Raw genomic sequence first — 24029 nt, forward strand, 5'->3', positions numbered from 1 at the left:
TATTATTCAAGTATATATAGCAATTGATGATACAATTGTATTGCAATTATATCGTGAATACAGATGTTATTATAAGTTCATGCAAATATGAATAATGAGTAAAGCATGTATTATTAACGTTCAAATCCGCTCAAGTTTCACTCGCCGGTCGGTTAGACCTACTACGAGTATACCCTTATGATGCCGAATTATAATTTAATTCGCCATGTTCGCCCTGAAATTTGCTTTGTTTTGAGCGGCCTTGGCATTCCAGGTTGGCATAATCATATCGATCTTGACCTTTCGAAATGGTTCGATATCTGTCTGAAATCAGTCCTAGTCCCCAGGAGATGATCTTATGCTTATGTAGTCGTTCTCAAAATCATCAATTGAAGTATGCAGCAAGATCCGGTCCTTATTTCGAAAGATGTCAGCGGATAAGGATAGTGTGAAGGTTTAACACCCTCGGAGCCCGTTTGAAGCTTTCATGTGCACGGAATATGGCGTATATAATTACCTTGATCTACGGATCCACTGTCAAGTTTTCCCATTGAGGAACGTTAGTAGTACAAAGTGACAGAATTCTTACAACCATGAATTTCATCAACTCAAGTAGAACACGGTTCAACCATATTCGATGTTCATTCAGAGTTCAATCTCTGTGATAGCATACACGTACTTGGCAATATACAATGCATGAAGTCCGATACGATGTCTAAACGTCTGTCGTCTCTACTTTCTGTTTTATAAGCAATCTAACGTCTACTTGGAGAAGCCTCTCTATCTCGACCACCTCTTCTTGCTCCCCCAGCAGGCGCGCGAGATCTTGCGCCCGATGGTGCTTTAGCAAACGCGAAATCTCTTCAAATAGAATTTAAGATTTGTCAGCTTTGTCGATACTTTGGGTGAGTGTAGATAGCTAACTCACGTTTTAATTGTTTTTTCTAGAAATGTGGTTCCATCTGTTTCTTTTATAGCTTTTTCTGCTTCTTCTTTTTCTCGGAATTCTATTAATGCGTAACCCTATTTGGAAATTATCGTATCAGCGTCGTATACCGTGGCGAAATTATTCCTAAAGGTGAGCGTCGCTATTTGCCTAGTTGCATCTGCATGTTTTTTTCTAACGATAGCTTAAGTGAGAGTTGATTCATTCCGAATTCCGGCTTTTTTCCGAGAATATCAGAGGTATGATGAAATGAAATCTCACCATAACATAACCTGTACGTCTATTTAAAGCCATCGATAGATTCTTAACTTCTCCAAAATCACCAAATAAATCTTGTAAATCTTCTTCTGTAGCTTCTTCGTTCAAACCTGTCACAATCACAATCCATCCTTCAACAGCTATATAATGACCATATCAGTAATTTCTTCTTAAGATTTGTCCCGGGCTTTTTCTAAGAAAGACGCACATTTAGCTGCCCATGATTGACCTGCTCCATTGAGCTCGCCAGCTAGTAATTTGATATGTCAAGCGTTTCGGCGTACATCGTATTTTGATATCGATATGAGGGAAGCGTTCCGTAATAGGTCAAGTAGGAGTAAGGAGAAAATGAAGAGAATGCAGAGAATTGATTCAGCTCAGACTTCACTGATAGCGTCTCTCGGGATTTGCAGCTTACCCATATCGACGTCAGCCATTCTGAAAGATGTCTTTGGTCAAAGGTGGAGGAAGGTGAAGGTTGAACTGATGAAAATATGCTGCTATTTGCGGCTCTGTGACCTCTTTTTTGATATAATTATTGAGCGAAAAATAGGCTCGATGTTGTCGCTTCTTGTTGTTCACTCCGGTTGATGTATGTTCTGCTGATGCAATGACCTAATTGTGCATCAAGATGGTATAGCCTTCACGAAGAATCGTGTATTCAACATTGAAGAGAGAGAGAGAGGTTGAGCTTCGAGATGTCAAGCGTGGCGGATTTATCGGTATATCCCGCTTTGTGGCTATAACCGAAACACATCAATATTCACTTGGCACCCCATATTCAAAGAGTCACGTGATACGTTTAACCACGTTGAGATGATCGTTTACCTTCCTTACTTGTAAACCAAACGGACGGACCGGTTTACTTTGATACCATTACATCTCCCTCTTTCTTGTCACTATTATCATTTTCACTGTACATCTATAACTCTCAACTGTACGATCGTCAGCCAAAGATCAACGGACAATAACCAACAACAGCAAATCCCCCTCATTCATCAAGAAGCTGTGGTCTGTAACTTGACAGGAAGGACCTAAATCTTCAATCGACGACCTCGCTTGTAATCCCCCGCCCATACGTCTCATATTTGACCAGTGACATCCTTACCCCAGCCTCATTGCGCTCGCTAGGATCATTGATATCCATTCAAGATGGCGTCATGGGGAGCCACTAGCTCTGCTCATGCTCAGCCTTATAGGCCTTTGAACGTTAGGGACGCGTTATCATACCTGGATCAAGTCAAAGTGAGTATCTCCATGATTCTTGATCATGTTTCCGATGCATCCTTCCTCCTCTGCCAATCATGTGGCTCGATTTCATCATCCCACATTCGTGAGAGCTGCATAAAGCAGTCGAGCGTTGTTCATACACTAGACGACGCAATTTTGTGTATGGGCGAGAAGCGTCATTGCATTTTTCACGAAAACATGCCTCCACCGGGTTGGACCGGGTAGATGATGTACATTACAGTCCACCATACATACTACTTCTTCTTTCTTCCTAACCTTATTCACCCTAGCTTGCTACCTCGTTGCGTATGTACTGATTATTCCTGACGACTGTCTGTCTAGATCCAATTCAATAATCAACCTGATGTATACAATCGTTTCCTAGATGTTATGAAAGAATTTAAAGGTCAAATGTGAGCTTTACCTTTCCTTCTTCTCACATCACCCAGTGTTAGGCCTAACAAATCGAATGTATCCTCAGAATTGATACACCAGGAGTCATTGATCGTGTATCTACCCTCTTCCGTGGGCATCCATCCCTTATCCAAGGTTTCAATACATTTCTTCCACCAGGTTATAGAATCGAGTGTACCGGTGCTGAAGGTGATTCGAATGGTTTAATCACTGTGACCACACCAGCCGGTACAGTTAGTCAAATTCCTGGAAATTTCGCTGCGGCAATTGATCAACGAGAGAGAGAAGCTAGAGCTGGACCAGGAGCAGTCCGTCCTCCACCTCCCGCCGAAACGGAATCTAAACCTTCATTGGCTTCGACAAATACCCCTGCTAGCCAGCCTCTCCCTCCGATCCATTCTCATCTAGCTAGTGGTCCTCCGCCGTTTCAGAGTGGTGCATCTCGTCCCTCCTCAGCAACGAATACACCTGCTGCTGCTGCACCCAGTCGAGCGCCACAAAGTACTACCTCTACCCAAGCTCCTCCAGGACCCTTGCCTCTGCCTCCCCACGCATCGCAACCTCTACCGCCTTCGGGGCCATCTACCCCTTCTGCGGCCCAATTCCTTGCATCAGGCGGTTTAAGCAACAATCAGAATTCAAACGCTCAAGCTGCTCAGGGTGGCGCAAGAACTCCCATAGTGGAATTCAACCACGCTATTTCGTTTGTGAATAAGATTAAAAACAGGTTCAACAACGATCCTGACACATATAAACAATTTTTAGAGATACTGCAGACCTATCAAAGAGATACGCGCGACATCGCTGAGGTAAGTTACTCATTTTCGTCCTCGATAACATCAGTTGACGAATTATTAGGTTTACGAGCAAGTCACGCGGCTTTTCAACAACGCTCCCGATCTTCTTGACGAGTTCAAACAATTCCTACCGGAGAACGGAGGCTTCGGTGGAATGGGTGGATTCGGATCCTTCGTACAAGCTGCGGCGGGCGCTCCTCCACTTGCGGCCGACAAGCCCACCGGTCCGAAACGAGGCGGAAAAGACGCCGAGAAGCCTAGCGCCCAAAAGAAAAGACGGCCAGCTGCTGATGTAGCGAAAGGAGGGGCCCAAGCTAAGGTTCGTGCGAAGCGATCAACTTACGTGGGTGCAGCTGACGGTCAACCACAGAAGTCCAAAGGCGGTCAACGTGGTGAATCACCTTCAATCGATGACAATGAACCTGTCCCTTCGCTCTCAACGGGCAATCATCCGCAAACTCTCGCCTCGCCTGATGAAGTTGCCTTTTTCGATAAGGTCAAGAAAGCCATCGACGACAAAGTAGTTTACCATGAATTCCTTAAGCTCATCAACCTTTTCGTCCAAGACATGATCGATACCAAGACTCTCCTCGAACGAGCCTTCTACTTCATCGGAGAAGCTCCAGAAGTCTGGGCAAACTTCCAGAAGGTTGTCGGAGCTAGTGCCGATGGTAAACCCCCACCCAATCCTTCTACTGCTCAAGGCGGCTACGGGTTCGGCGGAATGATTGGCGTGGACAACCAGATCGTCGAAAACATACCAATGCTTGAACGAGTCAAACCTGATTTGGCGGCCTCACACGTTAAATCATACGGACCTAGTTATAGAAAACTTCCTCGAAGCGAAATTAACCTTCAATGTACCGGTAGAGACGCTATGTGCTGGGAAGTCCTCAATGACGAATGGGTATCGCACCCTACCTGGGCTGCTGAAGACGCTGCACCTTTCATCTCTCACAAAAAGAACATGTACGAAGAAATGCTTCACAAATCGGAAGAGGAAAGACACGAGTATGACTACCACATCGAAGCCAATCTCCGAACTATCGCACTCCTCGAGCCTCTCAACAACAAGATCCAAACTATGGATCCTGAGGAACGAGCCAATTTCAATCTCAAGGCAGGTCTTGGCGGGCAAAGCAAATCGATCTATCAGAGGATAATCAAAAAGGTGTATGGCAAAGAGCTTGGCCCCGACATCATTCGCGCTCTGCATGAGAATCCTGTGACCGCCCTTCCTATCGTGCTTGAAAGACTCAAGGCGAAAGACGAAGAATGGAAGAAAGCTCAAAGAGAATGGAACAGGGTATGGCGAGAACAAGATGCCAAAAACTTCTACAAAGCTCTTGACCATCAAGGTGTTCAGTTCAAAACGTCCGATAAGAAGACTCTAATGCAAAAGAGCTTAGTAGCTGAGATTGAGGCCAAGAGACGAGAACAACAAAATGTCAGATCAGCTTTACTTGATCCTCGCTCTTGGAGAGCCAAACCACAAATCGCATTCGAAGTCAAAGATATCGAGGTGTTGAAAGACTCCATTAAGCTCATCATCAGTTACCTCGATCGAGTTGGAAACTCCCTTTCCACTCAAGATCAGAATAGGGTCGAACGTCTACTCCGAGATTTTGTTCCTGCGCTCTTCATGCAGGATAAGGACGAATTCGATGCCGAATTCGGCGATGAAGATGGTGATACCCCGGGGGACGACTCTGATGAATCTGATGGAGACGTCAGTATGGCCGATGACGACGAGGCCGCCTCAGTAGCCTCCACTTCGAAGAAAGCGGGTGCCAACAAGAAGGCTTCCCATCATGCTGCCGACCTGAGGAAAAAATTGCTCAAATCCCAGAACGACGTAGCTGGCCGAGAGAAAAGAGGATCAACCATGACTCCGGGACCAGGGGAAGTCGATACGCCCGTCGAACGAGCTCCGTCGGTAGAAGGTACCCCGATGACTGAAAATGGAGACAGAGCCGAAACTCCCTTGCCTGTACCTGCTGATCCAGCGGAAGTGGCTGAAGCAGTAGAGAAGGACAAAGCTGGAGCAGAAGCCTCAGAACAAACTTGGGTTCAAATTGACGGATTGGCCGAATCAAGAGCAGCTTCGGAAAAATCATCTGATGCAGGTATTCCACCAGCACAAAAGACAATCAGAAAAGGAAACTTTTTCGCAAATACCCACTTCTATGTCCTTATACGACTTATCCAAATCCTCTACTCAAGATTGGTGATGTGCAAAGATATCGCCGAGGAACTTTCGACGAACAAGAAACAACCCATCAACCCTCTTGCCATCAAGCTGGGTTTGGCAGAACCCGATTCGCAATTCTACGGTATTGAAGATGGTGAAAATCCCGCACAACATTATTATGGACACTTGCTTTCCATGGCTGAAAAGCTCTTCGAAGGAGAAGTTGACAATGCGCAATATGAAGAGACGCTCCGTGTTATGTTCGGTACGAAAGCGTATATTATGTTCACTGTTGATAGAGTCATAGCTGCAATAGTCAAACAGGTAAATTTTCTTACTATTCTTGAACTTTTGAACGAGCTGATATGATTGCATCACAGGTACAAACGATTTTGGGGGATATGAAATCGCAAGAACTGTTTGCATTACTTCAGAGAGACAGACTACATGATAGGACAAACACCAGACGACAAATTGCTTATAGAATGCAAGCTGAAGGGGTGTTGGGAGCTGATGAGAACCTGTTCAAGATCTCTTATGTGAGTGACTGGGGATTTTCATTTCCACTTTCTACAGGGGAAACGTGCTGATTGTTGCATTCATCCGCAGCAACCCTCTAAGGATGTCGTGTCGATACAACTACTCAGTAGAGAAGATCTGACGATAGACGATGCAGAAACCGCCCAAGAGAAATGGAGACAATATATCGAAAGTTACGTTCTGGTATGTTCCTCTTAAGTGGACCAATTGATGCTAAGGATACCAGTACTGACCAGTTGAATTCGTATCTTCTCAGACCCATCCTACCGAAGGTTTACCTCACCGAGTCGATCCTCCGCTCTTGCAGAGGAATTTAGATGACGAAATCACCTTATCAAGTGACTCGGTAATTACCAAAGATGGAATGGAAATTAAGATTGCCCTGGGCAATTACAGGATGTTCTTCACTCCTGGTAAGTCTAAATTCGAATATCCACTTATCATGCTATAGTAGTCGGACTGATCATTCGCTTTTACATCTAGATACTGAGGATTATTTCCACCTTATTCGAAAACCAGATGAAATTGCTGAATTGAATAAGAAGGAAGAAACGTATCTTGAAGGAGCTAAAAAGAGATTAGATGATTGGGTCGAAAAGAAATTTAAAGGTGATGAACCTGAAACGACTGCGTAAAAATCGATTCTCATTAATTTGAGAGGACAGTCAAACTAGGTTTTTTTTCAAGTCGATGTTCTTGAATAAGTGAAAGACTTATAGACCCGAATGTTGTATACTTGATTTTAATAAGAATTTATACTTTATATTATATACGATGTTACAACAGTATTTTCAATTCGTTCTTGTTTCTTTTTCCCTTTTACTCATCTTGTCTGGTATAGTTACTTTATATTGGTAGTGATGAGAATGTATAATTTGTCACAAATCAGTAAAATTACTTTTCCAACATAGTAAGCTATAATTATAATATTTTAGTGATACATGTTGTATGATCTCATTTAAAAAAAAAATAAGATATAAGATATATATAAAAATGCTAGGTAAATGTAAAGAGCTGGATCAAAAGGAGAGATTGAAAATTCAAAATAAGAAGAAATACAATTGATATTGAATTTTGTTCTTAAAGCTATTGGCTACATAATATAATACTCTAAAATTTCCATGAACTACCAACCGTTATACTTGCGCTATATATCGGATCGAGCCAATCCTCTGCATCTTCCAATGAAGTTTCTATGGGTTCAAAGGGTTGTGTGAAGTAATTGGACTAATCGTTAGTAGCTTTACCAAAACTCGATGCAAATGGATTATTATTTTCTAATTCACCATCACCTTCTTTATTTGGGATAGATTCTAATGAAAAAGGAGATTTGACAAAAGTTGTTTTGAATTCATCATTGAGTATTCTAGGTGTTGACGAAGTATCATCTGATCCAGAACCTGAACCAGAACCAGAACCCATCTTAGTGTTAATTTCTCCCGATGGTCTTCTGACGGAGATAGAAGAGCCAGAAGAAGTAGAAAAAGGATTTGTAGTTTCAGGTGAAGATCTATCGTAGTTGTAATTAGGACTTTGGCCAGTTGGTTTAGGATCATTACTTGTAATGGTAGAAGTAGACGAAGAAGATGAAGAACCAGAATTAGAAGATGATTTACGATGTTGATGTTGAGAAGCGACAGAAGTATTAGATACGGATGGGAAAGAATTTCCACTTGATTGTCTTTGAGTATCTCTCATTTCCCTTTCACCAGGTTTCAGAGACCGATCTTCTTTGATCCCATCAACATTCACTTCATAAGGTACTTGAACATCTTTTCCCTTTCCAGTAGGTCTAGCTTTATCCATATTAACTTTTCGTACTGTATCCCTAACATCAGTGCTTTCATCTTGCGCCAATTCATATGCTATTTCCCATATTGTTTTGGGTACGTTTTGTCCGACATTTGAATAATATGCTCCAACGACGAAAAGGTCCGCAATGGTTTGAGCTAAAGCTAATCTGACATCAACCACGTCCTTTGATAGGCGAGGTAAACCCGGTAAAAAGAAATCTTCGAATGCTTGTCTATTTGGTGGAGGTTTGACAAATTCTCTCAAACATCGTATAAATGTCAGACGTTGTCTGAAAACCTTAGAATCGCCAAGTCCAAGAAGGATGTCCCTGAATTTCTTCGCTACAGGCGATCGTGTTCCGAGTACTTCATATGCCTTTGGAATCTGCATATTCCCAAACGCGAATCAGCTTAATCGTCCGAATCGGACATGTACTGATACTCACACCTTTGGTTACAGCATCCCTAACAGCGGCAAATGGATCAAGAAGAGCATCTCGCATCATCTCAAGGATCTCTTCAACCCCTTTCCAGCCAGCGAAAGTTTCGAGAAAACTGGGTATGTGCATTCCCAACTTTTCTCTTGCTCTCCAACCTCCAAGCATACCTTCTTTCCAACCTCTGGCAAGATGTCGGAACAGACTCCACCCAACGTCTTTGGGAACGGAGGCGATGATGACGTCAACATGTTCGAATACCCGTTCTCGTATTTCGTCGGAATCTCCTAATAATCTAGTATAGACTGGAAGGAGGTCGGAAACCACTTGCTCGGGACGAAGAATCTTGGTGAGCTCATGTAGGCATGATGCGGTAGTTTGGAGAACTTTTTCGCCAGCGCGATCTTGAAGCCTTTGGAAGAGATCTCGGATGTCGGGCCATCTTTCGGATCCTAACGTCAGGCATACACCAGGAAACTACGGTATCATATATCACATATTAGACGTCGTTGGAATTGGTTAATATCAAGTAACGAGCGACTCACGTTGAAGATTGCAACAATATCCCAATCTGAGTCGCTCTCACCGTCCCGAATGTCAGAATCATCCGTAAAGACGTCAATTAGCTCATCGGGCGGACCGCGAGGATCAGTATGAAAGATATAGATAACTTCTCCGAGCATTTCCAATGCAGCACATCTCACGTCTTCATCACCAGCCATCAGCGTCTGAACAGCTTTGACAGCGAATGAGCGCCGATAATCTGCGGACTCGATACGTTCACAAAGAGCTGGTAGAGCGAGACAAGCAGATTGCTTGACATGATCGTTCTCGTCTTCACAGAACATCTCGAAGAGCGGAATCTGCAAGAAGGTCTTAGCTGGGATCTCATCGAAAGCTTATGGGAAAAATGGCGGTATAATTGAGGATAAAGGGGCCGATAACATACCATTTGATAAACGTGTTCCACCGGAATGAGTTTCGCCAAACAGCTGATAGCTACAGCAGCTTCCGCTCTAACCGGTACGTCTCCGTCTCCTGACGCTAAGATTTCCTCTATGAAACCATTCTCAACAAGCTCATGCTGTTCGAAGAACTCTGATACAGCCCCAATGAGGTTCATCGAGGTAGCTCGTCCGGCGGTAGCTTCTTGCACAAGCTGAGCTTGAAAAGCTTCATGATCTCTGATCTCGTCTTCCGAAGCTTGCTCCGGGTCTTCTGATATCATGTCAGGCATATCTGTTGAGAGCTGACCCATGCCTATAACGATACCTTGAAGCAGCTCGCCCTCGACTACCGATCGAGCTTCTCGGGAGAACGGTCTGAGATCGTGTTGATGTGGCCCACTCTGAGTTACGAAACCTCTCCTTTCGTCCGCTTCTGCTTGTTGAGAAACATGTCCCCATGTTTCTAGTGAGATTTCTCCTTTACCCCTCAACCTCTGCATAATTGCTACTACCCCATTTCGAACCGATTCGGATATAACGGGATTTTGGTTGAGCAACAAAGATCCTACCAGAGGTGTGAAGAAGTTGACCGCCAAGACCGGTCGATCCACCAAAGCTCCTTGTTCTTCCTTTGAGACATCGACATCCGCATCACCAGTTTCAGCGTAAGGTTTGATGTATAGTCCAGGGCTGAAAGCCGTATCTTGCGATGATGCTGAAATGGATGAATTAGGTGTGTCTACTTCGGGTCCTTCCAAGATCCCAGGTGAGAACTTGGACGAAGGCGGTCTGGTCAAGCTTGACCCGGCAGAAGAGGGGCCTGTTGCACTGCTGGTGCTGAGCAACGACGAGTCCGATCGAGGTCGACCCATCGGGATAGCATTCTCAGTCGCTTCAGCTATCGTCGGCGTAGGTACCGCATTCATGCCTTCCGAAGTGATCGTCAATGTCTCCTTTGAATGTTCTGGTGGATGTTCTTCTCGAGGTATGCCGTATTCAGGCGGTTCGGATACTTCTGTCATTTCTCCATCTCCGTCATCAATCAAGAGCTTGCAAGTTGAGAAAAAATACCAGAGTATCCTATGCAGCTCCGACGCGAAAGCTTCTTTCACGGTCTCATCATCATCCATTGAGAACCCACTTAATAGCGGTAAGACGTATTCGACAGATTCGCAAGGATCCACCTCATTTAGCAGATCGCCCAAGACACGAGCTACGTAAGCTCGATGGAACGGATATTCACTCTTACTGAGCAGGAAGATCCTTTCTAACGTATTGAGACCTTCGTCGTCAAAGGTCACATCCATTTGAATGTCACCCATTGGTAGAACATCCCCTTCGTCAACAATATCTATATCTCCGACATGATCAGTCGCTGTTTCGCCCGACCAGTCTTGAGAAGCAACGTCGGGGAAATAGCTTTGATCAGAGGTCTCTGCCAAATCTCCCACTCGCTGTTCGGTATCACCAAGGGGTCCAGCGGAACGTGCGGTTTGAGGAGAGATGACCGGTAGAACGTTTGGTGATTTCCTAGGACTCTTTGTCCCCCGATTGAAGTCGAATCCATTGCCCTTCTTGGATTCCGAAGGTGAAGTTGCTTCAGCACTTGATGTGGACTGCTTGGGTGATTTGTCGAGCTCCGCGGTAATGCTAAGCGTACGATGGAAGGCTGGAGGCACGTTTCGAGTCTTGGCGTCGTAATCAGATAAAGCTCGCCTGAGTACGGCTGGACGGGCGAGAGGCGCATACAGAGGTGGTGATGGTGGTCGGGCAGAATTTGATGCTATTGAGATTTGAGAGGGCTCAGGGAATGGGTTTGGTGGTTTAGCAACAGCTGGAGGTAGGGTGAATGGAGGTAAGGAGGAGGACGACTGGAACGGTGATGTGGATTTGTCCTGCTTATTCTCTGCTTTCGAAGCAACAGCTGATGGCGAAGATTGCCGGTCGGCAGATGGGGACTGACTGGGTGGATTTGCGCTAAACGGATGCCCACGTATCGTTGAGGATAAGCTGTGACCTCTCGGCCGACTTTTGGTAATAGCTGAGATCGGCGGAGAGGCGCCGGGATTGCTCAGTCTGTTAACGGGTGCGGAAAGAGGAGAGCCAGGCATGTAGTTTTGTCTACCAGATGAAGGGCTGGTTGGTCTGCCGTTGTCATATGGAATTGACAATGAAGGACGCGCGGGGCTTTTGGGCGGACTCGCTGTGGTAGGTGATCCCCGATGAAATGATAAACGACTTGAAGAACCGTTCTGAGATGAATTAGACAATGATCTATTGTGCCTACTGAGATTAATAGAAATGGGAGCAGTGGATGGCGGTGAGTGAGGTGAGAAAGGAGAGTCTGCAGTGACAGATCTTCTTCTGCCACCATAGTAATTATCGGAGTGCGCAGACGGTTCCATATTCGGCGAGTTGCCTCCTGATCGGGGCGAAAATCGAAAGGGATTGGTGACGGGCGACTGACTCCGCCTCAAAGGTGATACAGGCTCATGGGGATCAACGGTCGGTGAGGGAGGTTTCCGAGACAGTGAGCTGGATGATGAAGTGGCTGGAATGATCGCAGGGGAGAATGATGGGGTGACGAAAGGGGATACAGGAGCAATTGGAAACCTCGAAGATCCTAGGTCCGGATGTACGTTTCTATGCGCTGATCCAGCGGCGGGCCATACACTATCCCAAGCATGCTCAACGGGCATATCGGTCCCGGCGGCGTCTAAATTCGCTAAAGCACCTGAGCTCAATCTCCTTGGCATGCTAGGTCCAGCTTCCGCGTTGTACTCATCATCTTCGTAATCTTCGAAAAGGGCCGGTTCGGAAGGTGGAGTTGGGTTGATTAGGTTGAACCTGAAATTTTCTGCTGTGGTTGTGGACATTGAACTAGAACTACTTCTTGATCGGGCTGGAGTGGAAACTTCGGATTGTAACAATTTCTCTTTGAGGTCCTCTCGCATCTCCGCTAAATGATCACCACCATCCGAAGGGTTCGAGGATAAAGAACTTGTTCCTGAGCCAGGGGTTGCGATGGAGTCGCTTGAGACGCGCTGTATAGACTGCAATGCAGGACGATGCAGATGACTATAATCGCCAGGCGTATATGTACTGGGTCCAGAGTCTGATGACGGTGAAAAAAGCCCATATGTAGTCGGCGAAGCAGCTGAGCTGACGGACGGAGTAGAAATGCTACTGATAGGCGAGTCTATCGGGAAGTCTGCAGGAGGATTGAAATCGGCTGGTGGTAGAGGTGGGGATGAATGAGTCGATTGATCGTAAGGAGATGGAGGGGAATCTGACTCGACTGTAATGATATTAGTACAGACCCTATATAATGTGAATGAGGCAAACGCCTTCATGAATTGAATAAAGGATAGCTGAGCCCGGATGAGATACATCGACCTGGGGTAATTTGCCGAAGAAGGCCACTTTGAGGACTCGAAATGGGTCAAAGGATGGACAGGTGTATGATAACCACTTACCAGAATAATTCTGCTTGGGTGTAGATGTCTTTCCATCTCCTTCTTTCTCCATGCCAGTAGGAGTTCCTTCACTCCCCGAACGCGATGCCGACCCCATCTTTGGTGCTAAGCCGTTATAGAATGGAAAAGGAGGTCGATTATGTGAGGATGTTGGGTTTTTTGATCTTAAACATGAATCACCAATCTTTCTGTTTTATCGATCTTGAAAACGGTATTTTCTGTATCTTTGGGAGTGAGCAGTACTCGTACTAGGTATTATGAGCTCTATAATTTCTTGGAATTATAATGGTATATTAAGGTTGAATGGTATTTGAAATGGTGGCAAGCTTTGTATGGTGTATGGATTATCGGTAAAGGTGGAGCGAATTCGAGGCCGGTCAGAAGTCCAGATCCCGAATAAATAATATACTATCAGGGTGAGAATTCTTTTTAAGATTCGTTCGTTTGGTCGATCTCTTCTAGAACAAAAAGATGGTTCAAGGATACAGTATGATGTTTTTAATTGCTGATGAATAATTTTTATGCTGATTTTAATTCTGATTATTAGATGAATATGACTGATCAGAATGACTGAATCGTCATGACCAATATAATAAGCTCGCTTGCCGAAATGATCGAACTAGGCAAGCCCTAATACCAAACGAGGCACACATTTAATTCCGTCACTGTGGCACTCACCATACAACGCTTGTAGATCTTTTCGACCATAATTCTAGCATGCTTCTTACATTACACATAATTAACTAAGATCATATGAAATCTCAACTTCAAGGTACTCAGAGAACAGGGGTAAGTGCACGATGGGCATTGTAACGCGAGTCAAAATCCGTCTAGTTATAGAGGAAAGTACATACGCAACGATTCTTTTTATTAACAGGTACAATTTTAAATATCCGTTACAAATGATGCATATCCGCTCGAAACAGTACTACCAGAGGCATACAAAATAGATAATCTATAACAATGACATTGTACAATACAGGACATGGCTTTGGGCTTCGTACATATGTGAACAATCTTTAGAATATCCAATATCTTATACCATCCCCATGAACCGTGATAAATGCTTCATTCGCTGCATTTCAACTCCGACCTTTCAACGAACCGAGAATCTCAGTCTTCGGATCAACGAATCTCCATTTATGCTTTGATATAAGATCAAATACTTCAATACTATTCTCGGCATTGTTTACTAATACCAATTTCGATCGTTCTAAATCTCGGAGGAACGATAATGAATGTACTTCGATCATACCACTTACTGATGATTTCAGTTCGTGCGAAGTGAATAACATGTCAAGATCAATAATATCAAAATCCCATTTATCATCTCCGTCTGATTTTGGTCTATCTCCTGGCATATAGATCAAACGATTACCTGAATTATTAGATATTGGTGATCCGAAATGATTTATTAATCTACCTTGAATCCTATGGTCGTTCGGTATTAGTTGATCAATTTTTACACTTAAAAGTGTTTTATGTATGTTTTCTGATAATTCTTCTCACTATCTATGTTTTAGTTAAATCAAATGATGAAGTGGTGGATTCTGATTCCAATTTAATATATTGTCGATAGCTTTTACACCTTGTACGGAAGCTTCAATAATATCATCATCAGATGTAGTAAAAGTTTAAACATTTTTCAATTCATCCGAATCCCAAAAGATGATTTCTGAACCGGGTCATGATATCCTACTGGGTTCTGACTACATACGTTGGGAAGATGAAACCAATTTTTTAGGTTGATTAGGTGAGAATGCTACCATTTCTAATTTACCTGTATGACCTTTCAATACTTGATGTATTACCACTTACTTCTTTTGATGAAATCATTGATGATTCACTTAGAGTATAAATATGAATTTCATCTTCTATACCTTATGCGAATAAGGTATAATTATTATAAAAAGACCAAATAGGTCCCATGATCTCTTATTTGCTCTCTTCTTAAAAGGTATGAAACGTATTTCATTACCGAACGATAATGGATGATTAGGTGAATACGTAGCTGATACCCCTTCTGGATTGAATAACTTTCCATTGTTTTTTGTTGTCAAAGTAACTGTTGACGGGTGGTAAATGCGTGTCTTGACTCACAAATCCCCTTTAGCTTACGTTCTATTATCTTACGAATCTTACGATAGAAACTATCGAGTTGTGCTAATACAGAATGATTTCCTTTTTTACAATCATACCCTTATGTAAATGATTAGCAGAGATCACCATTTCAGTGAGACTAAATGATATGCTAAAAGTCAATTACACTTATGAGTTACGAATGATCAGCTTATGTTATCTTCGTAATATCCGCTGAAAAACGCGCTAGTAAATCTTGCCGAAAAGCTTAAAATGATTAATCTTGGCTTGACTAGCATCGAAGTACAGCTTATATCTGCTTTGATACGGTATCACTCTTAAAAGATCTTGACATGCACCAATACAAGCTTGCTGAGATCTGAGAAATGAGATTACTATTTCATGCATATATGAAATAAGAAATATCAATAGCATAATATCTGTACTCATGAAATATCCTCTCTCGAACAATACGATATCGCAAATCAAAAATACATATATAATATAATGACAACTTAATTACATATTGATACCTAAACAAAAACAAAGAAACTAAAAGTAAGATATCATTATCTATTTTGAGGATAAAGTTCTCTATAAGTAGGAGGTAAATGAACTTCATTATTTTCCTCTTCATTCATATTTTCATTATTCGTAGATCTAGGAGTTATCGCTCCACCATCAATATGTCTTACAATAGTTAAACCTCTTTGTAAATTCGTACCAATTTGTCTAGATGAATTTCTATCTAATAAATGAGAAGATTGATTTGTAAAAAGTAATTCATCTTCTGTTCTCCAAGATCTATTTGTTGTAGATGATGATATAGGTGAAATTAAAGGTTGAGCAATATAATTTGAATTATCAGAAGAAGAAGAAGATGAAGATGGATCTGAAAAAGGTGAAATGTTATTGTTCATTTGATTAGAAATTAAAGTTGAAGGAGGAGAAATTAAACGATTATAATTTGAAAATGTAGATGTAGATATAGAATGTAAATTATTACTAAAACCAACATTTGATGATGATGATGAAGATTTCGTATCAATTTCTAATTGTGGTCTTCTAATTGTAGAAGATTGATTTTGAGGTAAATAAGAACCTAAATCCCTTTCTGAATATTCTGAATTTATACCTTCACTATAAGTTGATAAAGTTCTAGCATAAGAACTACCATCTTGTGCTAACATATCAAATTCTGAATTATCAGTATATAAAGAATTAATTTCATTTGACCTATCTACTAAAGATTGTTGTCTAATTAAATTATTTCTTCTTCTTGATATAAATAAAGGATCTTCAAATGGACTATTATTATTATTATTATTATCATTATTTTGATTAATTAAAATATTATTTAAATCTCTTTGTGAAAATCTAGGTTGTCTTAAATTATCAATAGAAGGTGAAATTGTTGAAGGTAAAGCTTGAATATCAATTTCATTAAATTTATTTTCTTGATAATTTTGATTATTTGAAATTTTATTAGAAGAAGAATTAGAATTATAATCACCAGGTAATTTATTAATTCTATTTCTTCTTCTTTTATAAATAAAACAACTAAAACAAATTCCAACAAATAATAAAGTTGTAATTATTGAAATTGCAATTATTGCAGGTAAAGATAAATGTCCTTGTCCTTGATTTTCTCCTTGTCCTTCATTATTTATGTTTGTAGAATTTCCATTAGATTCTACTGATGAATTATTATTAATTATTGAATTTATTGATGGATTTGATGATGATGATGATGATATTATATCGCCTGCGTAATTTGAAGAAGGTATTCCTTGACCATAATTTCCACTTATACCTGTTGAAGTTGAATATCTAATTGTTGATTTTACAGAAAAAGATGAAGTTGATATTGTAGTAGAAGGATTATATGAATTTTCATCTGGATCAACGTAAATTACATGTGTATATGGACTTGACGTTGAAGTATGACCAATGACTGTTGTCGAAGCTTTATGAGTGGTTAATGGTAACGAGTCACTATAAATCGAATATGTCGTTGAATCAGCCATTGTGCGCGTAGCCGCGTAAAGTGCTGTATGAATGTGAATTAAAGGCAGAGGGGTGTGTCAAAGTATGGATATGTCGAATTTGTTTGATTTGAATAAACAAGCTTTGTTGAATTTGATAGTCTTGTTATTGCTCTAATAATTCGCGCAGGTTTTGCCTTATCAAGAAAAGTATGTAAAGCAGATTTGCGCCAACGCAAAGCAGATAGTCAAGCAATGATAATATGAAGATTATTCGTCTCGTCTATAAGAAAGGAGAGGAAGAATGAAAGTGTATATCAAGAACAGTTAATCAACGTGAATTAAAACGTTCCCCAAGTTTGTCAAAGACCGTCCTTGAATATGATATTCACATCAAATCGTATTAAAAGAGGCCTTAGGGAATTTTGCGACTGTACGTTATTTTAACCGTTCCTCCCTGTCATTATTTTCTAGAATTGAATTCAAGGCCCTGCTTGGCTGCGCAAAAAGAAAGAGAGAAAGAAAATGACAAAACATCAATTCAGGGTCATACAACCCAGGGTAATTTTCAAACTCAAAAGGTAGTTAGTAGTGAGGGGAATTCTAATCTCGGCTGCCGAAAATACCATCAAAATGAAAGAATGTATGCACTGATGCATATCAAATGGCTCTATTGTAACAAAATATTGACAATGACGGATTGTTTGATCATCATTTCAATGGATCGAAATCGCCCCAATCTGAATTACCACCTGAATTACTCGAGCTCTTACCCCAAACAGCTTTAGGTGCAGAAGTAGGCTGCATTAAACCTGATTGCCAACCTGGAGGAGGTTTCACAGATTGTTGAATTGATTGAGTTGATTGTTGTATTTGATATGGGACTTGCGGGGGTTGTGACAGGGTTGGAGAAGACATGAAAGATAATGGAGAAGAAGATTGAGGTTGATTAGGTATTTGAGGTGTTAAAGAAATATTATAATTAGGTACTGCACTATTACTCGTTGATCCAGACCCAAAGCTTGTGTTAAATGCTGATTGAGGTGTGAGTGAAGGTGAACTTGCTGACTGAGGTCGTAATGGTATGAAAGAGGAGGTAGATGGACCTGGAATGGAAGGTGCAAGTGTAGGTGGAGAGGTGGTAAAGGCGGAAGAGTTGAACGTTGAAGGTGGTACAGGTCTAGCTTTCAGTTTACTTGAAGCTGCTCCTCCTGACAGAGTTGTCGTCTTCGAGGTGGCTGTTGGCAAGGGTAATGTGGACGACGCTACACTAGTGTTGTTGACGGACAACGAAAGGAATGTGTTCGACTATCGATAATCAGACCATTAGCACCTTTTACGGCAACTATGCATGAGTGAGATCGACTCACCAAACCACCAGCTGTATCGTCGCTACCATTCAACCAGCTCTCATCATCCCAAGGATCAGATATGCCCACAGAGGTCGAGCTAGCGAAGGCAGGGTTCGGCGAAGGAGCGGCTGAACCTGAACCACCTCTGACGAGAGTCTCGAAATCCAGTTCACCGCCCCCGGATCCACTCCCCAAATTCGGCGAGCTTCCATTAAGGGAGAAGGCGTTTTGCCCCGACAGCGAAGCTGTTTGAGCCTCTATACGATGTACATCTCGAAGGTGTTGAGAGTGTTCTTGCTCGACCCTTGATCCAAGAGTCTTTACCACGCTACAGTGTACATGTTTGAGCTTGGTCAAAAGCAGTGAGGTAGATTTGCGAATCGACTCACGTCATAAACTTCGTAAATTGGTCAGCATTCAGTACTATCAAGTACAATCGATTAGCTCATTTCCATCCTTTCCATTCGAAAAAAGACTCACAAGGCCCCATTGACATCGCCCACAATTGCGGGAGAACAAGCGTGGCAATAGCTTCCCGATCAACTTTCGCTCCCATCGCTTCATGAACTGCCAAGGTAGCCATCTACATGGGTAAATCAGTATATCTCTCGAGTCATTCGTTCCCAAAGCAACTAACCATCACAGCAGGCTCTGTTTCAGAAGGATTTGTTAGCTGCGTTTCTATAGACGGTTTTTTTGGGTAGCTCACCTTTTGTTTTGATTTTAGCTAAGAGAGGTACAAGTTTAGTAGTTAAAGTAGCTTTATCAAGAGTTTTAACCATAGAAGTAAAACAATCTAATGTTTGCACTTTGACAGATAATATTCTCGTACGAGTAAACAGTATCTGTGAAAAGAAATCAGCTTGTTTCAGTCAAACTCTTAGTTGTAACATAGCTAACGTACAGCAACTTTGACCAATAAGACATTTTGAACTGTTCCATAATCCAATATTTCACAAAGATGTGGAACAGTTTTCAATACTTTTTCTTGGACTGGTAAGTGTTCGCATTCCAATGAATTATAAATGAGCGGCATAATATCTGTACAAGAAACGAGTTTGTTAGATCAAAGCAGCAGTGCAGCTAAATGAAGTTGTAGGGCTTACTTTCTCGGAAAACTGGTGGTGTAGTTTTCTCCTCAAAGAGTGAAAGATGTTCCAACAAAGCTAGGTAATCAATAAGCCAAATCATCTAAAATCATAAGTAAAAATTGAGGTTAACTCACTTAGCATATTTTGAGGAGGGTCTTTAAGCGCAAATAGGGGTTGTAATTTAGGCAAAACACTTGAAAATTCATCTTTACTCAATCCTTTGGAAATTTCAAATACATTTGGCAGTATGAACGGTAATAAGTAGGGATCTTTCATCTTAAAGTCTCAAATATCAGTAAAAATGCTTTACAAATTTTCAAACGGAAAAATGATCAAGCTAACTAACCTCTTCCAATAAACTAGGTAACACTTTACCTTTTCTCAAACGTTCAGAGAAAGTTGGTAATACTCTCACTAAACCTTTAAGGAAAGTAGCTTTTTCTTCACGGGGTTTAGATGCAAAAGTTGTCGCGTCTAAGAAATTCAACGTGGATATAGCTAAAGAGGAAAAAAATGGATGAGATGGTAAAGAAGCTAGAGAAATTCGATTAGAAGGATGTCGAGTTAATAAACGAGGTAATAAGTCTATATAAAGTAATCACATATCGTTAGTTGATCAGTGGAAACGAAAAAAAAGTGATGGAATTACCTTTTAATTCAGGACTACATCTTTCCCATTTACTCCCACTCATCCAATCTTTCCTTATGAGCGAACCTTCTATATTATCACGTAGAATTTGCATTGATCCTCTATTTTGGAAAGGTGGTTTACCTCCCATATGTACTGCGTAAAGTAAACATCCTAGTGAATAAAGGTCGGACGAAGGTGTTAATTGCGAATCTAAAGCATATTCCGGTGCTACAGATTCCTATCATCAGCCTTTCATAATGTTCTTTGATTAAATGGAAGGGATCTACCTAAATAATCCAATTTCCATTGTACTTGAGGTGGTAATCTAGCATCAACTTCTGGATAAACATATTTTGTAGGCGTTCCATCAGGTTGGGTTAATAAGGTCATAAATGATAATCCAGATAATTTCCAATCGCCCTATAAATACATGAGTATCAATACATATATATATTGAGTTATAAAGCGTAATTGATAGGAATTAAGCTTACTTTAGAATTAATGATAATTCCATCTGGACCAAGGTTTAAATGAACACCTTTTCCTTTCTCATGTAGGAAATTTAAAGCTTTAGCTATTTGAAGTGTACCTTTTTGAATTTCAACTTCATCTAAATCTACTTCAATATTAGATGGAATTTTTCCATTACGTTTTGTTATATTTAAAAATAATGAAGATAATGAAGAATTAACTCTTTCAGTTATAAAAGTTAATTCTGATCTAGATTCTTCTAATGGTTCAACCATATGTAATATATCTGGATGACGAAGTCTTGATAAAGCTGATGCCTATTTCAATATTTTATCAAATAGTTAGCATCAAGTAAGATATTATTGGTTTGGTCATCTGTTGACACAATTTACACATCAGAGTAAAAAAGTAAAATATTGTTTTGAGAATTGTTTAATTTATATCAATGGAGATTAAATTACCTCTTTCTTAAGTTGTTCAATTACCCAATCTTTTCCAGGTAATCCACCAAAATTTAAATTAGATTTAATTCCATCTAAAACTTTTTTTTCAAATATCCAAACACTAACTTCTTTATTAGTTGTTTTATGAGAAGCATTTAAAACTTTCCATAATCCAACATTAAATGATTTTCCATTATTTTCAAAAGAAGAATTAATTGTATTCGTACTGAATCCTATAACAGGTGAAGATGAATTTAAAATTGATAAATTTGTAGAAGATGAATTTGGTGATGATATACCATTAGAATTATAAGAAGAAGGTATATTATATGCTGATAAATAAGTTGATTGTTTGAATAAATTAGAAGCTGCTGCGAACATCTTGAATTTATTGTTGATTTATTCGGCAGTTTTTTAAGCGTTATGGTTGAAATTAGAACCTTCACCTTCCAAAGTCTTATCTACCTCAATCTAGCTAGTAGCTGTAAGGTTCCTATCAGAGGGATAAGGTCATGTATATTAATCTACGTGGAAGGAATGTCACAATAACATTGAAAGGATCATTCCGAGCGCGTATCACAATAATAAATATGTCATCATACAACCGGTAACTAACAATTCATTTTATACGGGATTTCTCAATCTGCCAGCGATTTAACTTGTACATTGTATGAGCATGATTGTTTTGTAATATGCCCATACTAGTATCATGAGTCCGAGAAAGAACTGACTCAGATACACATATACAATCACAGATATATGCATGAAATAGATCCCACTTAGAATCAGACAAAATGGGTATTTAAACCCCAGACTATATTTCAACTTGACCTAAATTATAAGTCACGCGTTTTTAATTGTTATCTTTCCCTTCAAGTTTCATTTTCACCATGTTAGATTTGTACAGCAATGTTTCATCCTCATCACAGAAATCAATCCTAATCCGATCGAGTATATCAGCGTGAGTCCGCATCAAAATCCCAATTTCCACTTACATCATTGAAAAATTTGACTATGACCCAAATGACACCAGCTCCCATAGCACCCATTAAAGCGATAACTCCCAAGATGATACCAATAATCATCAACCAAGGTGCACCTTGTTTTTCCATTTCATCATATTTCGCTTTTATAGCAGCTTCTTCTTCTGGACTTCTTTCTTTAATTACTCCTCTAGCTCGAAGATCAGCCATGAATTTTTCGGATCTTTCCTTTCTAAGTTTTTCTTGAGCTTCTTTACTTAATCTCAAGAACAATGCTGCTCTAGCATCATTCGATGTTGGATCTATAGCTGAGCCAGCTTGTCCACTTCCAGCTCCAGATATATTTATGAATGATGGATAATGGTGTTCTGCCCATTGATCAATCTACCGAAAGAAAAAAAAACACAAAAATAAACGCAATTAGCACGTCCTTTAGTTAACTATGTAGAAATTCTGCTACCTACCTTTGCACAAGCAATACTCAATTTCAAAAGATTGGGATCTTCCTTATGTACTTTAGCGTGAATTCTTCTAGCGTAATCTTTGAAAATGTACGAAACGTCTCTCGGATTAGTAGCTTTGAGTATAAGCTTTTTCACAAAGATACAACGTCAAATCATACTTTTAATTCTTACAATGATGACCAACTCACTTTGACAGTTTCACCTTTTCTAATCTTAACATTCCCCTTTAAGATCTTAGGGTTCATAAAAGTTCTTTCTAAAGTTGCAATTGCCATAACTGCGGGAATAGCTACAAAATTGAAAACACTTTGACATTTAAGTAGAGTCATATAATCTAAAGCATCCGTAGCATGTCTAAGAGCGTCTAAAACCATTTCTGATGAAGCCCAAAGAGCTTCTTTCTCACGACTTGGATCAATTAATTCTTTCATAGAATTGAAACCGTATTTTGACCAAATTGCTTTTGGCCAAAATCCTCTACCTTCTAAAACATCTTCATGAATATCCCTAAAGATGTTTGTCTTTTGTAATAATAATCCCATAGAATTTGATAAAGTTAATTGATCTGCGATAAATTCCCTTTCTTTACCTGATGCAGCGAATAATCTTGATAAACCTTCTCCAACTACTCCAGCGACATAATGACAATATAAATCATAATCTGCTATAGAATCTACTTCTGCAACTGGTTGTTCTGGTGTAGCTAATGCCGCGAAATCTGCCATTCCACGTCCCATCTTTTTAGCTATATCAGCTATGATAGTTTGATATCTGAATTTAATATTAGCTGTTGATCGAGTTGTGTGTGAAAATGATGGTAAACAAGCTCACGCAGGTTCTAGCGTCGAAAATTCTTGTTGAATATTGTCAAATTCCTCCAAGACAATCTTATCTTTCTCTTTTGATTCATGGAAGGTCCATCCTTTCTCGTAAAGCTTTTCATGGAATGATCTAAGAAGAGGTAATTTAGTTGAATTGGGTATAGTCATATCATCTTCAACAGTATCCAAAGCTCTCAATACTACATAGAATATACAGACCTATAATGGAAAAAGCGACAGTTAGCATAAGTCAAGCGGTTTGAATGCGAAAATTCTAAATTGTCAATTCAATTTTAGGAAGAACTTACGGTTCTTGCTAAATCGCCCTCTAATTCACCTATAACTCTTGCAAAACTCCTAGAAGTCAAATCAAGGTATTCCCAACATTTCTTCATTGTTGGTCTATCATAATACGTAGTAACCCATTCTGATTCTGCTTTTATATCTCTCACATCTCTCCAGATTGCAAAATTCATGATAGCACGAAGCTCGGTCTGTAAGACCGTTTCAAGTGATATATTAGTGCTTACCCTCGACGACTTTAGCATGAGCGATGATGAGCGCCCAATGAGATGAATTCGCACGTACAGGATGGGTGACACCTGCAATTTGATCACAATAGTCAGCGAAAACAACTACCGCTTAACATGTAGTCAAAACTCACCCATAAGAGCATATTCGCCAAGACCCATTGTGGCGGA

General features: G+C 40.5%; 6 protein-coding genes across 6 annotated transcripts; 1 reads left to right on the forward strand and 5 right to left on the reverse strand.

Moving 5' to 3' along the window:
• Positions 1 to 734: 734 nt before the first annotated feature.
• I206_102391 (uncharacterized protein) lies at positions 735 to 1620 on the reverse strand (the record flags this gene model as incomplete). Its single annotated transcript, XM_019154499.1, has 5 exons — positions 735 to 840; positions 908 to 1002; positions 1187 to 1323; positions 1392 to 1433; positions 1602 to 1620. The coding sequence occupies 5 exons, from the start codon at positions 1618 to 1620 to the stop codon at positions 735 to 737; spliced, it is 399 nt and encodes a 132-aa protein (XP_019011902.1).
• A 715-nt stretch (positions 1621 to 2335) lies between these two features.
• Positions 2336 to 6990, forward strand: I206_102392 (uncharacterized protein; the record flags this gene model as incomplete). Its single annotated transcript, XM_070202552.1, has 9 exons — positions 2336 to 2428; positions 2756 to 2826; positions 2895 to 3636; positions 3686 to 3943; positions 3995 to 6139; positions 6196 to 6354; positions 6425 to 6538; positions 6612 to 6768; positions 6839 to 6990. 9 exons carry the CDS (start codon positions 2336 to 2338, stop codon positions 6988 to 6990), a joined length of 3891 nt encoding a protein of 1296 aa, XP_070058653.1.
• A 592-nt stretch (positions 6991 to 7582) lies between these two features.
• Positions 7583 to 13105, reverse strand: I206_102393 (uncharacterized protein; the record flags this gene model as incomplete). The annotated part of the gene is made up of 5 exons (XM_019154501.1): positions 7583 to 8533; positions 8595 to 9062; positions 9131 to 9448; positions 9535 to 12830; positions 13009 to 13105. The coding sequence occupies 5 exons, from the start codon at positions 13103 to 13105 to the stop codon at positions 7583 to 7585; spliced, it is 5130 nt and encodes a 1709-aa protein (XP_019011904.1).
• Positions 13106 to 15656: 2551 nt separating this feature from the next.
• Positions 15657 to 17114, reverse strand: I206_102394 (uncharacterized protein; the record flags this gene model as incomplete). Its single annotated transcript, XM_019154502.1, has 1 exon — positions 15657 to 17114. One exon carries the CDS (start codon positions 17112 to 17114, stop codon positions 15657 to 15659), a length of 1458 nt encoding a protein of 485 aa, XP_019011905.1.
• Positions 17115 to 17783: 669 nt separating this feature from the next.
• Positions 17784 to 21441, reverse strand: I206_102395 (uncharacterized protein; the record flags this gene model as incomplete). The annotated part of the gene is made up of 14 exons (XM_019154503.1): positions 17784 to 18380; positions 18443 to 18752; positions 18814 to 18847; positions 18905 to 19007; positions 19062 to 19075; positions 19134 to 19269; positions 19329 to 19465; positions 19531 to 19590; positions 19650 to 19791; positions 19862 to 20100; positions 20165 to 20374; positions 20434 to 20566; positions 20638 to 20934; positions 21079 to 21441. 14 exons carry the CDS (start codon positions 21439 to 21441, stop codon positions 17784 to 17786), a joined length of 2775 nt encoding a protein of 924 aa, XP_019011906.1.
• Positions 21442 to 22016: 575 nt separating this feature from the next.
• On the reverse strand, positions 22017 to 24020 carry I206_102396 (farnesyl-diphosphate farnesyltransferase; the record flags this gene model as incomplete). The annotated part of the gene is made up of 7 exons (XM_019154504.1): positions 22017 to 22427; positions 22508 to 22633; positions 22696 to 23278; positions 23339 to 23547; positions 23637 to 23822; positions 23917 to 23930; positions 23993 to 24020. 7 exons carry the CDS (start codon positions 24018 to 24020, stop codon positions 22017 to 22019), a joined length of 1557 nt encoding a protein of 518 aa, XP_019011907.1.
• Between the last annotated feature and the right edge of the window lie 9 nt (positions 24021 to 24029).

This window comes from Kwoniella pini, chromosome 3 (genome assembly GCF_000512605.2).
Source record: "Kwoniella pini CBS 10737 chromosome 3, complete sequence".
Classification (NCBI taxonomy): Eukaryota; Fungi; Basidiomycota; class Tremellomycetes; order Tremellales; family Cryptococcaceae; genus Kwoniella; species Kwoniella pini.